At 45.5% G+C, this 13,502-nt stretch overlaps 1 protein-coding gene across 2 annotated transcripts in view; it reads right to left on the bottom strand.

Annotated features, from left to right (window-relative positions):
- Window positions 1-13,502, bottom strand: part of ABTB3 (ankyrin repeat and BTB domain containing 3) — a gene marked incomplete at both ends in the record, with an annotated part of 305,658 nt that overhangs the window by 93,520 nt on the left and 198,636 nt on the right. For both annotated transcript variants that reach the window (XM_082666738.1, XM_082666739.1), the window contains one exon: window positions 12,788-12,992. In XM_082666738.1, coding sequence (XP_082522864.1) covers window positions 12,788-12,992 — 205 coding nt within the window. The remainder of the gene's footprint in view (window positions 1-12,787; window positions 12,993-13,502) is intronic.

The following is a 13,502-nucleotide window of genomic DNA, read 5'->3' as shown; positions in this document are numbered from 1 at the left end:
CTCTCTCTGCAGGCCTTTCTGGTCCCACGCACTCTGGCTCTCGTTTGACTTTGCCATCCTGGGCCAGCCCTCAGTTTACACTAGGCAGCTTCAAGGGCTAATTTTCGCCCTTTTAATGTTCTTCAAAAAGAATTTTCCTGCACGTTCACAACATTCACATATGGTGCCCGAGGCCCCAGACACAGGGCAAGCAAAGGGCTGCCGGTTCTAGGCAAATGAGAAAGAATCAAAAATCCAAGAAGGCTAAGGTAGCTTTCTTCCAGGCCATTCAGCGAAAGGAGGAGGCCACTGGTGACATCTCTCGCCTGGGGGACACAGAGGTTGGCACTCCGCCAAGCCATGCACTTGTCATCTCTCTTGGGATTTTTGCAGGAATCTTCTGACTGGTCCCTACATCACCCTCTGCTACATCCTCCTGCTGCCATGCACTCAGATTGATCTTTATATCCCCATCCACTCTGTGCCAGGCCTGGCTGGCTGCCAGAGAGAGCACGAGATGATCAAAGTCCAGTCCCTGCTGGCGAGGAGCTCAAAGTCTGGCAGCAAAGACAGACATTTGGAAGCAAATGAGTACCATTTGGAAGCCAGAGTGATGACTGGGGCCACACGGTAGGGGGTCAAGAAGACACAGGCTCTGGAATCACAGTGCTTGGGCTCAGCCTCCAGCCCAGCCACTTACTAGCTTAGCTATGTGACCTTGGTCCAATCCTTGGACTTCTCGAAGCCTCACTTTCCTCATCTGTAGAATAGTCAGAGTTACAGTATCTCAGAGGGTGATTGGGACATTTCAGTGGGATAATCTAGAAAAGCTTATCATAGGGTCTGGCTCACATTGGCACTCAAGAGTTGTTATAATTATGCACAGAGGGCTTCATGGGGACTGGGGGTGAAGGGCACAAAGTTTCACAGCACAGGTGAGGATGCAGCTGAGTCCTGAAGGATGAGCAGCCATTTGTACTTTGCTTATGCTTCTTCCTTTGTTCAAACCTTCACCCTAACCCCACTGTGGAAGGACCAGAGGCCCATCAACACCTGCAGGATGTGTATTTCTCCCATAGACTTTCAACTCAGCGAGGATTTTTTAAATACTTGACTATGGGGAAGGCCCAGGTACCACCTAACTCCTAAGGTCTTGCTGCAGACAGGACCTCTTATGGGGCAGCTGCAGGACACGAGGCGGGGGATGAGGGTGGTGGAGGGGACATTGGGGGCAGCAGCGTTTTACCAACTCATAGAGAATTATTTTAGCATTTTAACAACTGGCTAACCATCTGCACTTCTGCAAAGCAGCTGAAGGTCAGTCTGGCCTCTGGTCCAACTCAGCTGGTCTATGGTACATGCTTCCCACCATGTACCTTGCAATTTCCTACCTTGGAGCCTTTGCCAGCTGCTCCTTCCCCTTAGAATGCCTGATCTTATCCATCTTTCAAAGCCTGACTCAAACACCATCACCCCTGAGTTCCTCAGCAGTTTATCTGCACCTCCCTTCTGAACCTTGGCACTTTCTATCTTTGGTGATAAATGAGCTGCTCAGGCAGGAGTCCTGAGAGGTCCCTGGGCCCCGCCTCCCCAGCACGGGGCCACTTCTGAGCCCTGTGAACTTGGGCAAGTTGCTTATCCTCTCTGCCTCACTTTCCACATCTATAAACTGGGGATGACGATAACAATTCCTCCCTCCTGGAGTTGTCAGGAGGGATAAATGAGTTAATTCATGTAAAGTGCTTATAGTGGTGCCTGGCACACAGAAGACTCCGATAAAGACCAGCTCTTCCTTTTACTATGCTTAGGGCAGACACTCAATGCGTGTTCAGTGAATGAATGAAGAATGAACAACTGAATGAAAAGTCCAGTAGTAAATAAAACAAGTAATTAACAATTTTGAAAAGTACAGTAAGAAATGAAAAGCTCAAGTAGCACTGAGGTAAAGATTTAAGAGGCAGGGTCTGTATATATATATATCCAGCAATTTGTTTCAGGAGGTTAACATGTTTCTCAAAGGTTTTTAACTGTTGTTTAATCTGATGAAATGATTTGATTACCATTATTCCACTTATATTAGTGATATTTATTAAAGCCTAAGCCAGGGAGAATCTTAGAAGGAAAAGTGTAGAGGTGGAAGAAGCATATTAAAACAAGAATGTTCCTGTTGGGAGATTTTCAGACTTTTAACCTTTGCAGGGAATCCTATGCCCTCCCCATCACATCCGACATCCTTCCCATCCCCGTGGCACGGCACCCCGTTGACAGAGTAAACTCTGGACTCAAGCTTCCTACCTTTGCGTCTCAGTTCTGCCCTGATTAGCTGTGTGACCTGGGCAAGCTACACAACCTCTCTGAGCCTGAATTTACTCAGGAAAAGATAAGAGATTGCGATAGTGTAAGATATGCTACTACACTTGCAGGATTCTCGTGAGGACCCAATGACTAATGCACTTAGAAGAGAGGATAGCATGTCATAAGTACTTGGTAAAATTTGGTTGTGATGATGATGATGGCCGCTTTGAAAAAGCTCTAAGATGATCAAAACACGGAAACACACAAAATGCCTTGGTAGGGGAGCTGGTCCCTGGTCCCTACACTTCCTACCTTATTGCTTCAGGAGTGGGATTATCATGGGCTCTTTTTCCTGCAATGGGGACACTATGTGCACTGAGTCTCTAGTTCAGCGACGTCCAATAGAAGTTTCTGTGATGTTGGAAAGGTCCTATCTCTGCGGAATCCAACGCAGGAACCACTAGCCACATCTAGCTATTGAGTATTTGAAAAGAGGCGAGTGATACTAAGGAACTGAAGCTCTAGTTTTATTCAATTTAAATTCATTTAAATTTAAACAGCTTTGCATGGCTAGTGGTTACTATACTGGATAGTGCAGCACTGCTAGTTCCTTAGTCTTTGTATCATAAAGGTAAGGTTTCCCTTCTTTTTCCCTTAAATAAAGAGAAGCTGGTATCAGACCAGACCAGACTGCTGTGGCAGCCAGTTAACTGGGATTCAGAAAAGATCTGGGTATTGAAACGAACAAGTGAAGCACATGCATTTGTTCAGACTAACCCCCCACATTAGGAGAGGGGGCTGTTTTTAAACTTGAGCCCCCAGCTTATTACCTGTGGTCAGGAGCAACTGCACCCCCTTTGGCTGGGAGAAAACTCCTGGGCAACTGCGTGTAAACAGTTTGACAAGCCCTGAGGGCTGGACGTGTTTTTTTTTTTCTTTTTTGCGGTACGCGGGCCTCTCACTGTTGTGGCCTCTCCCGTTGCGGAGCACAGGCTCCGGATGCGCAGGCTCAGCGGCCATGGTTCACGGGCCCAGCCGCTCCGCGGCATGTGGGATCTTCCTGGACCGGGGCACGAACTCGTGTCCCCTTCGTCGGCAGGCAGACTCTCAACCACTGCGCCACCAGGGAAGCCCTTTTTTTTTTTTTTTTTGGCTGGACGTGTTTAACAGCCCTTTAGCTGGTGTGGTTTAGGATTTGCCCTGCTGCCTCTCCCCAGGTAGGACACCTGTCAAATCCTGCCTCACCTTTCTCCTGCACACTTGTGGCTAATTTGCTATTCCCAAGCCTCTTGAGAGGAGCTGGCCACCTTGTTAAGTGGAAGATGATCATTATATTTGGATGCTCAGCACCTTCCCTTGGCTGCCTCTCCAAAGCCTGAGAGTTCCACAGGCTGGCCACATCTGACTTCTGAAATCCATTCATTTCGGCAAATTGCAGAGGGGTCCAGCATCTCATGAGGTAAGAGTAGAGGCCCTGCAAGGCTCAATCCAACCCCCAGAGCCTGAGAAATATTTCTTAGGCACCTATTATGTGCTAAGCTCTATCAGAGAGACAAAAATCAACAAAAGGCTTATTTCTTGCCCTTATGTAACTGAAAATGGGGGGTGGAGTAGGTTGGGGAAATGAATGACAACACAGTATCTTGTTATTCACATGATGCTCCATGGACCAGAAGCATCAGCACCACCTGGGAGCTTATTAGAAATGAAGCATTTCAGGCCCCACCCCAGACCTAATGAATAGAATCTGCATATTAATGAGGTCCCAGGGGATTCAAATGTACGTTAAAATTTGAGAAGGCCTGCTATAGCATACACCTAGGTTATAAGCACCATGACAGTGAGAATAATAATGGCCATTATCTATAAAGAGACTAATGCATGATGGATTTTAAGTGCTTTCTATATATTAACACATAATAGCTTCACAACAGCCCTCTGAAGCAGATTCTATGATAGCTCCCATTTTACAGATAAGAAAACTGAGGCTCAGAGTGGTTAAGTAACCTGTTCAAGGTCACAGAGCTAGTAAGTGTTAGAACCAAGATATAAACTCTGGCTCCACAATAAAAAATATCCAGAGATATAATTAATGCGCTGTGAAGGTCCTTAGCTTTATCTAAATAGCTTCCAAATAGCATTTTCCTACTAGTAGCAACTAGACTTAATCGTCTCATCTGTAGATGAAGGCATTTCTACCTCACAAAGTTGAGTGTAAGGATTAAATTAAACTCTGAAAGTAAAGTAGCTCACATAGCACATGGCACATAGTAGGTGCATCAAATGTTCATCACCTTCCTTCAGGCATCCTTATGCCTCCATCAAGGGAGGGCTTACAAGGAATCAGACGCAGTTTTGGTCTCTTCACCTCCCTTCTCAGAATCCTTTCCAGCTCCTCACTCCTTATAGGAGAAAGTCCTGACACCTTGGCGGGTCTCTCAACCTTCTTTCCTGTCTAATTTGTTGCTCTACCCAACACCTCTTCAGAACAAGGTCTCACTTTCTGTTTTCTCACCTTCCTGCCCTCCATGGTATGCATTCTGTTCCCTTAGCAGAGAGCTTCCTTCCCTATAGCCATGCAGCATTCATTTGATGTCTTTGATACTCCCAGACCTGCCCAAGTGTACAACTTACTTAACCTCACTGCACCTCAGTTTTCTCATTTGTGAAATGAGGAGAGGTGAGGCTAGCTTCTGCCTCAAGGGGTACTGTGATGACTGAATTAGTTAATACACACGACGTATAGAGCAGGACCTGCCACATACTAAGTGTTGATCAAAACCTCTTATAATGTCTAAGAGGAGGTCAACCTGGTTTAAAGAAGTCAATAATAATCCCTGCCGTTGACGGATCACCTGCTAAGTGTCAGTGATTGTGTGTGGCACTTACATAAGTTAGTTCATTAGTCATTGAAACAGCTCCATGAAGTAGGAATGATTATTTTTTGTGTACAGCTAAGAAAACTGAGGCCTGAAGCATGTGATCAGTAGAGCCAGTGGCAATCTAAGGGCTGTCTGAGTTGACACTGGCAACATGGCTCTTTGGGCCGAAAGCCAGAACATATAGGTTTCAGACCCAGCTCTGTTCAGTTCCACAAGCATTTATTAAGCACTTACTATATGCTATCCACTGAGCTAGGCCCTGGACACTCAGTGCATCCTGAGGTTGTAGGAAAGGGATCTTGGAGGAGGTGATGCCTAAAATGAGTCTTGAAGGATGAACGGATGGGGGTAGTGAGATGACGGAGCAGAGGGGAGGCAGTGGTCCAAGAAGAGGGCAAAGCATGTGCAAGGCACTGTGGCACTGCCTTGCAAATCCACTGAAAATATGCTTATGACTCCAGAAAAGTCCACTCATCCCTCTAGGCCTCAGTTTTATCATCTTCGACAGGAATGAAGCATGTTTGACATGCCTGTTCTCAGCTTTTCTCTTGACTTTAAATTCCATATCCATGACGGAACAGTCCTTATTTTGTGAAACAACCAAACACGTTTTGAATATACACAGAAAACTAAGATTGGAAGGAAATACCCCATATGGTCTCAGTGCTTATTCCTGGACGCAGAGACTATGGGTGACTCAAAGTTTCTTCTTTAAAGTTTTTGTGTACTTATATTTTATTTAATAAGTATATTAGTTTTATATCCTGTAAACATTCATAAAGATTATAAAAAGATTCTAGAGATTAGGGATGAGGCTTTCAAATATTATTTCTTTAAAACCATAGTCCATGGACAGCAAGACAGACTAGCGAAGACAAGCACAGAGCAGGGCCTGATGCCAGGAGTTCAGACACTAGTTCTGCAACGTTAGCTGCATGACCTTGGCAAGTTAATCAACTCCAGTTAAGTTAATGTAACCAAAAAAAAAAAAAAAAAACCCAACAAACTTTCAAGAAACATAGTTACCTTCCCTCAATGCAAGCTACTTCGATTTTTTTTTTTATTCAATTCTACTTAATTTTTTAGAAATGCAGGTTATAACCCACAGCATCAGGGGAAAGGGCTAAATAGTATTTTCAGCCTTGTGGGCCATTTGGTCTCTGTCACAACTAACCGCAAGTGCAAAAGCAGCCATAAATAATATGTAAACAAGTGGGTATGGCTGTGTTCCAATAAAACTTTATAAAAAGAGACAGTAGGCCAGGTTTGGTCTGTGGGGTATTGTTTGCCAATGTCTGCACTGCATTGGTTTAATGGCCCATTAATGGGCTGTAACCTACAGTTTGAAAAATATTGGGATTAGAGGTGCTTTTACCCTGGCCAGATGAAATAAATTGCAGCAACGCTCATGTCACAAATAGATCATGTTTTAAAACTTTGTTTCTTCACAAATAGATGTTTTAAAACTTTGTTTCTTAAGTTAATTATTTAGAATTCAACATGCATTTTGTTTTTCATTAGAACCATTTATATAATGGTTGGAATTCCAGGCCAGCCCACAAAAGCCCACAAGTAGCCCTGCAGAAAACAGGTCTAATATATGGTTCTCCCACTCTGGGTTGTCCCCATTCATACATTGACTATGAATTTCTCCAGGACCCACTAGCACTGGCTGGACATTTTAGGGGACTTTTGTGCCAGATGTGATCACTGCCCTCCAGAAGGTGAGAAAGTAGCATTCTTCCTCTGCTGCTTAAGATGTCAGGAAAAAACAGTCCTCCTGTCTCCTCCTTCTTGCTGTTGAGGTTCCTAGGGTGTCAGCCGAAGCAGTCTTTATGTTGGGGAGTATTCACTGTGGTGTGTAAGCCAATCAGTTGTGAGCTGTGTGGCTAATAATGGTCAGAAGTACTGAACTGTGCAAATGATTCACTTGTGTGTTATTGATTTTAAAAAAGAGTAAAGTCGAAGAGTGTAGTGAACCTTTGTCAACTTTTTTGGGTGCTTGGAACCACTGATGACCTTACCGTTTGGAGAATTTCCCATATTATTCTTCCATAGTTCAACAAGGTAGAAATTCACCTTTCCAGACACCCCTGCTACTAGGGTGCAGGGATGTGACCCAGGCTCCACTGATTTAGAAGCAAGTGGTGTGACATAGATGGAACATGACAAGATAGAACATGACAAGAGTGGTAGCAGAGACATTCAGTTTTCAGGGGTAATGGTGACAGAGGTCCTGCTGGGAGTGGCCAAAGTTCAGCCTCAGTGGTATAAAGTCCACTGTCTATGGCTCTGAGCAATCCTGGGGTGCAACTTGGGCACTGCTCCAGGTTGTGTGGGCTCAAATCCTGCTTCTCCAGCTTCAATGCCCTCCAGAAGTCTTCTTAAGCTCTACTAAACATTTAGACTCGTGGGACCATCATAGGCCACACTTGTCCCTCATGACAACATCAGACGTTCCTTTTACTGGGAGTCTTTATAACGATTCACCCAGCCGTCTCAGAGCTACCTTCTGCCCCAGTGACACTCAGGTGCAAGGAGATAAGATCCAGTTAGGTGGTTGTGAGAACTGCCCTGCTTTATGAACCCCAATATCTCTTGTAACAACTCCACAGAAGTAGCTTTCAAGGTCCCTGCAAGGGACATTGCCAGTTATAAGGATCAGTGAATTCAAGGAAGCCCAAAGCTCTGGAAGTACTATACCAAGTACTATAGATACTTGGTATTTATACCAAGTATCTATAGTACTACAAGGCCAGATCTAATGTACCAACCTAGGGTCATTCTGACCATAAGCAATGTTGCTTAGTAACACAGTTGATATTGTAATTCTTATCATGTTTCCAGGGAAACAGAGCTAGAAAATTAACCCAATGTCAGGTTCTCATGCAGGAGTGACAAGGATTTATTAACCCTCTTCCTACACTGGGCCTCCCAGAGGTTTTCTTTCTGCTCAGCAGGTTCAACTCTTGCAACTAAGCATTCTTACTAGTAGTGCTGCTTGTATCAAGGATACCTCTGCTCACTTGTGTTGTGATATACATTCCTTGATGGGAAAGAAAGGGGAAGGGTTATAATTAGAAGGCTGGAAATTTTGCATAACCCTGGGTATGTCTGTTGGAGTGTGTTAAAATTTGGATATCACCTGTCACATATTGATGTGCTGGGGTGATCTTTTGGGAGGGTTTCTTAGAAGATGTATTTGGGTACCATTAACTTATAATATCTGGTATGTTTTCTTTATTAACTCTATTTCCTCAAGTGTAAATTCTTCCATTTGTTAAGACTGTTCTGTTTCTCCCATTCATTTTCCTCAAATAGTTGGTGATTGGATACTCATGTTTGTGGTTGAGATTTCCCTGGTAGACACAGGGAAACAGATGTCTGCCACATCTGTTTACACAGCTCTGTTACAAAAGGGGCGAAAGCTGCCACTGCCTAGATGTAAATTCTGGTTTGTTTCCCATGAGACTCGGGGAGAGTAAAACTACCTAATTGTCTAGTCTTCTAGGTGAAGCTGATCTCTGTTCCTCTCGGGCACGATCAGTTACTGCGGGCAACAAAACACTCCTATTTATCCTACTCCTTTTAATTTTATGATGACAAATTACTGAAATCATTCATGGCCAAACACATCTAGGAATCACTAGTCTTTCCAGTAATGATTTGGGGCAGGGAAATTTTGTCATAGATTTAAGATGATTCTATTAAAAAATAGTAGTAGCTTCACATGACCCCCATCCTCAAAACTGAGGTGTTTACATTTATCACTACTATTTGTAAAATGAATATAGCCTAATCATAATCATATAAGATTTATCTGAGTTTTTTTTTTTTTCCCCTAAATAAAGTATCTGAGGGACTGAAAGATTTCAGAAGCTCAAAAAATAGTAGCCAAAGTCCTGGAACAACTTAAACTACAGAAATTTTATACTGGTACTGAGCTTCTTCAAAACCCCACAATGAAAAATGAAGCTATCCAAAACCAATGTAGCAACTGGAAAGCTATGCCCACATGAAAGAGTCAAATGGTATACGGAGGCCTAGTTCCAAGTACTCCAGCCAAGAAAGGCTCTTCTGACAAGCAGAGATGGTTTGAGGCACAACACAATCCGTATTTCAGTCAACAAATATGTTCCAGGCCTTCTGCTCGGCGTGGACAAAAAGCACATAATATTCAGCTCCTGTTCTTGAAGAGTTTATGGAAAACCATATAAACACCATGGCCTTACTTGACTTTGCCAGACAGAGATAGAGAGTCAAGGAAATGTTTTTGATTTGGAGGGAAAAAGAAGACAGAAAAAGAGAAAAAAACCCAGCTCCAAATTAGAATCCTACCTCCCACTGGAAACGTCTTGTTTGTAAGTTTTCGTATGAAGCTGCTGTAAACACTTGTCTGGAAACAAGAGTCCTCTCTCCTCTGAAGCCCTTACCTATGTGTTTTCAGACGCTAATAAATATCAACGCCTAGCCTATCGTGGAACGGGAAGAAACAGCTTTTCGTCTGGAAGGAATCATACACAGGCTCCTTCAGGGACAACGATAATAACATTTGAGAGCCAAAAAATAAAAAGAAGATGTATTATATCAGCTCCTTTTTGGTGGGGGTGAGGGGAGCTCCCCTTGTGCCAGGCATGGCACTGGATGTCTTAGCTACAGTATCTAATTAATTGCTTACACCAGTCCCAAGAGGCTGGTTTTGTTCTCATTTCACAGTTGAGGAGAAGAGTTTCAGTAGGGGTGAAATGACTCATTCAAGGTCCCAGAACTAGAAGAAGCAGAGCTGGGATCCAAACCCAAAGGTCGATCTGACTCCCAAATCCATACTCTTTCCAGAGGACCAAAGTGAACAGAACTCAAAAAATGACAAGTGTTTTCTGTTTTGTGTCGTCCCCTGAAAATTCAGCCAAGGAGGAATGGAAAGACCAAGATAATTGACTCTGACAAATTCTAGGACATGTTCTCTTTACTCGGCTCCCCCTTGCAGCTCATGCCTCTTTAAAACTTGTCCCAGAAAGTTTGGAATCCTTAGATGCTCTCCCTAGACTTACAGCCACTTCAACTACACTCTGAATCCTGAAATAGATTCCGGAAGGGAAGATGGAAACTACATAACAGAAAATATAACAGGAGCCATGCAACTGTGTTGAGTTGGGGGCAGGGGGTATGTCACACGATGAGATGCATATTTTAGAAGTTTCAGTCTGGTGGCCATGAGGATGGAGCTGGTCAGAGAATATTAAGCCTCCCGTCCAGGGAGACTGCTTAGAAATCAAATGCAGTAATAGCAGTAAGAGGAAACGAGGGACTGAACCATGCAGTGAGGCAGCCATCTGGGGAGGAAGGATTAGAGGAATGGGAGACGGCACAGAAGTTGCATCGGTGAGACCTACTGACCAGCTGGCTGTAGGAAGGAGGGAAGGAGAGGAAGGAGTGTGGAGTGAGTCCCAGTTTTCTGACCGAGGTGACCGGGTTGATGGTGATGCCATTCTTAGAGACTGGGGGTGGGGGGGAAAGGAGGAACAGTCGGTTTGGGGGGAAAGATGTTGGCTTTAGTTTTGAGGTGGTTGTGGGCACTCCTGATGGAAATGTTCCATAGGCAGTTGGATCAACGGATTTGTCCCTTCTTTCATCCTACAAATATTTACTGACTTTGTGATATATACCAGATGTTGAGCTTGGCATTAGGTGTGGCGTGACAACAAAAACAGATGTGTTCTGTGCCCTCATGAAGCTCACAGGCAATAAACACACACACACACACACACACATTTGCTGTGTTGGGCAGAAGAGAATAAGGTGCCCTGAGAAGAACCAGCCTGAGAGTGTGAGACTTGACAGTGGAAACTGGAAGGCTGAGCTGGATCACGTTCTGGAGCTCAGAGGTGGTGACGTCTGGCTGGAGATGGAGGGGGTGTCATGTGCATAGAGGCGGGAATTGAAGAGTGGCGGGGTAGGCGAGTCAGAGAAACTGCCCTATTCTACAGGCTGCTGGGGTAGGGATGGGGGCTGAAGAACTAGGTACCCCAAAGGCCAAGGCCAATAGTTTCCATCCTCCCAGCCATCACGATTCATACTCATAGAAAGCAACGTCTTGGTGTGTCTGACTGAGGCTGTTTTCTGCCCAGGGACCACGGGCACGTTGCCACCTCTCCACTTTGGGCATATTTGGCACGTGAAAATATGCACACGGCACCCACTGATTTGGCCTGGATGGCGGGAGACATGAGTAATCCTCTGATTAAGTTAATTCCAGACTGGATTGAAATATTGATGCTAACTTGGGATTAAAAAAAAAAAAGAGTCAACTTCTGTCTCGCTCATCCTCCATCCTCTACTCTAAACTGAAAGCCAAGAGACATGGTTTAGGAGCCCAATTAAGCCCGACCCATCCTGGCAGAAACAGAGCATCCAGTGAGTGTTTTAAAACCACTTGGAACCATTTAACAGAGAAAAGTGCATTGAGCCCAAATTGGGAGTTGTTCGGCTATTTGCGGATAAGATCTCCAACAACAATAATAAAAGGGAACATTTATTGAGCACTTACTACGTGCTGGGCACTGTTCAATGCATTCAATCTTCAAACAGCCTTATGAAGGATTTATTCTTAGGACCTCTATTTTGCAGACGAAGAAACTGAGGCACGGGGAGGTTAAAGGCACTTTTCCAAGACACCCTGGCTTGTAATTGGAAGAGCCTGGATTTGAACCCAGAAGTCTGGATCACAGAGCCTGTTCTTTAACCACTCGATAAACAGCGTCACTACTGCAGTAGTTAGAGTGAACAAGCCTGTGTACACAGGAGGAGGAGCCTGATTTGTGAGATGCTGGGGGGAGATGTTCCCTTAGGAACAGGTCCACACCTCTGTGGACCTGTACCCAGGGGAAGAGGGGACACCTCCAGGCAGCCTCCTTTCCTGATGGTGGTTTGGATTCCTTGCCTCTGAGAGGGTGAAACCATCCTCAGAAAATCTTGGGATTTTCCAGGTAGAAGGCAACCTGGAAAGCGATTAGTGCAGCTACTCGTTTATAGATACGGAGGCTGAGGCATGGGGACGTGGACGGATGGCGCTGGGGAGCAGCAGAAGCCAGGTCAGAGGGAGCTTCCTCTTCCAGGGAGCCCTCCCTTCCTTCTCTGCCATGAGGATTCTGCTTCATGGGAACTGCTATGCTGTCTTCTGCCCACATGAGAGGCCCACTTCTGGCTGAGCAAGTGTTATGGTTTCCCCCTGGAATCCCCAGGGCAGACAGGGTGAAATGAAGATAAAACATCTCCCACCCAAGGAGCTGGGATCCCCCTAAGCTGCCTTCACAAGGAAGCCCCCTTGCACTGCAGAGGCCTCATCCCTCCAGATTTGCAGACCCTCTCTTCTGACCCAGGCCACTTTTATCCCAAACTGGGCCAGCCCTATGCAAACCCATTTCAAAGATTCCACCCAGGTCTCTGATAACCCCTCAAGGTCATCTAGACCCCTGCAGTGAGTTTCTGGAAACTGGGCAGTTCTGACCCCCAGCATCCCTCTCCTCCCCCACTCCTGTACCACCCTGGAGGCAATACCTACTCACCATAAGGTGGTGTTGGCCAGAAGGGAGCCCCTCTCTTTGGCCATCCAAAGCCAACACAAGTCTTACCTTTCCACCTGCAGGTTGACTTTGGAGGGCTCCACGTTGGGATTTTCCCATTCCATCTGCGGGCAGTGCATGAAATAGCAAAGGGTGTACAGGGCCTCGGGCTCCCAGTAGAGGGCCCCCTGCTTGTGGTGCAGGGGGGTGCCGTTGCCATGGTGCTTGGCGTTGAGGGGCTGCAGGTGATGCATTGCTCGGGACACCAGGTCACCTGTGGACAGAAGTAACATTTCAGATCCTTCAGGCAGCCAAAGCTTGCAGAGAAGATGTGCCTGGAGATCTCGGCAGAGGTTTGCATCCTGAGATTCCCTCATTCAATGGGAGTGGTCCCATGAGACCTCCAGGTCACACATCAAGCAGAGAGGAAAGCATTTGTTCATTCACCACACGACTGTCAAGGGCTTTCCAGGTCTGGGGTGCTGTTTCAGGCACAGAGGGCTGCTAAGATAACTCCAGTCCTGCCCTTCTGGGACCCCTTGTTTCTAACAAGGCACAGAAAGCCCTTTGTATGTGTCTGCCTCCGGCCTCCCTCACCTTGGGATACACCCTCTGTCACATCCTCTGCTGTAACCAGCACTGCCTTCTCTGCAGTCACAAGAACTGTCACTTGCCTTTAAGCCTGGGCATACACTATTCCATCCATCCAGAACATTCTCTCTCTCCTCTTTTCCAGGCTAACTCCTACTGATTATCCAGGTATCGGCTTATATATTAATTTCTC

Source organism: Grampus griseus (assembly GCF_964374135.1).
Source record: "Grampus griseus genome assembly, chromosome: 11".
Taxonomy (NCBI): Eukaryota; Metazoa; Chordata; class Mammalia; order Artiodactyla; family Delphinidae; genus Grampus; species Grampus griseus.
The sequence above is the reverse complement of the archived record's forward strand: the minus strand, read 5'-3'. Positions and strand labels throughout refer to the sequence as shown.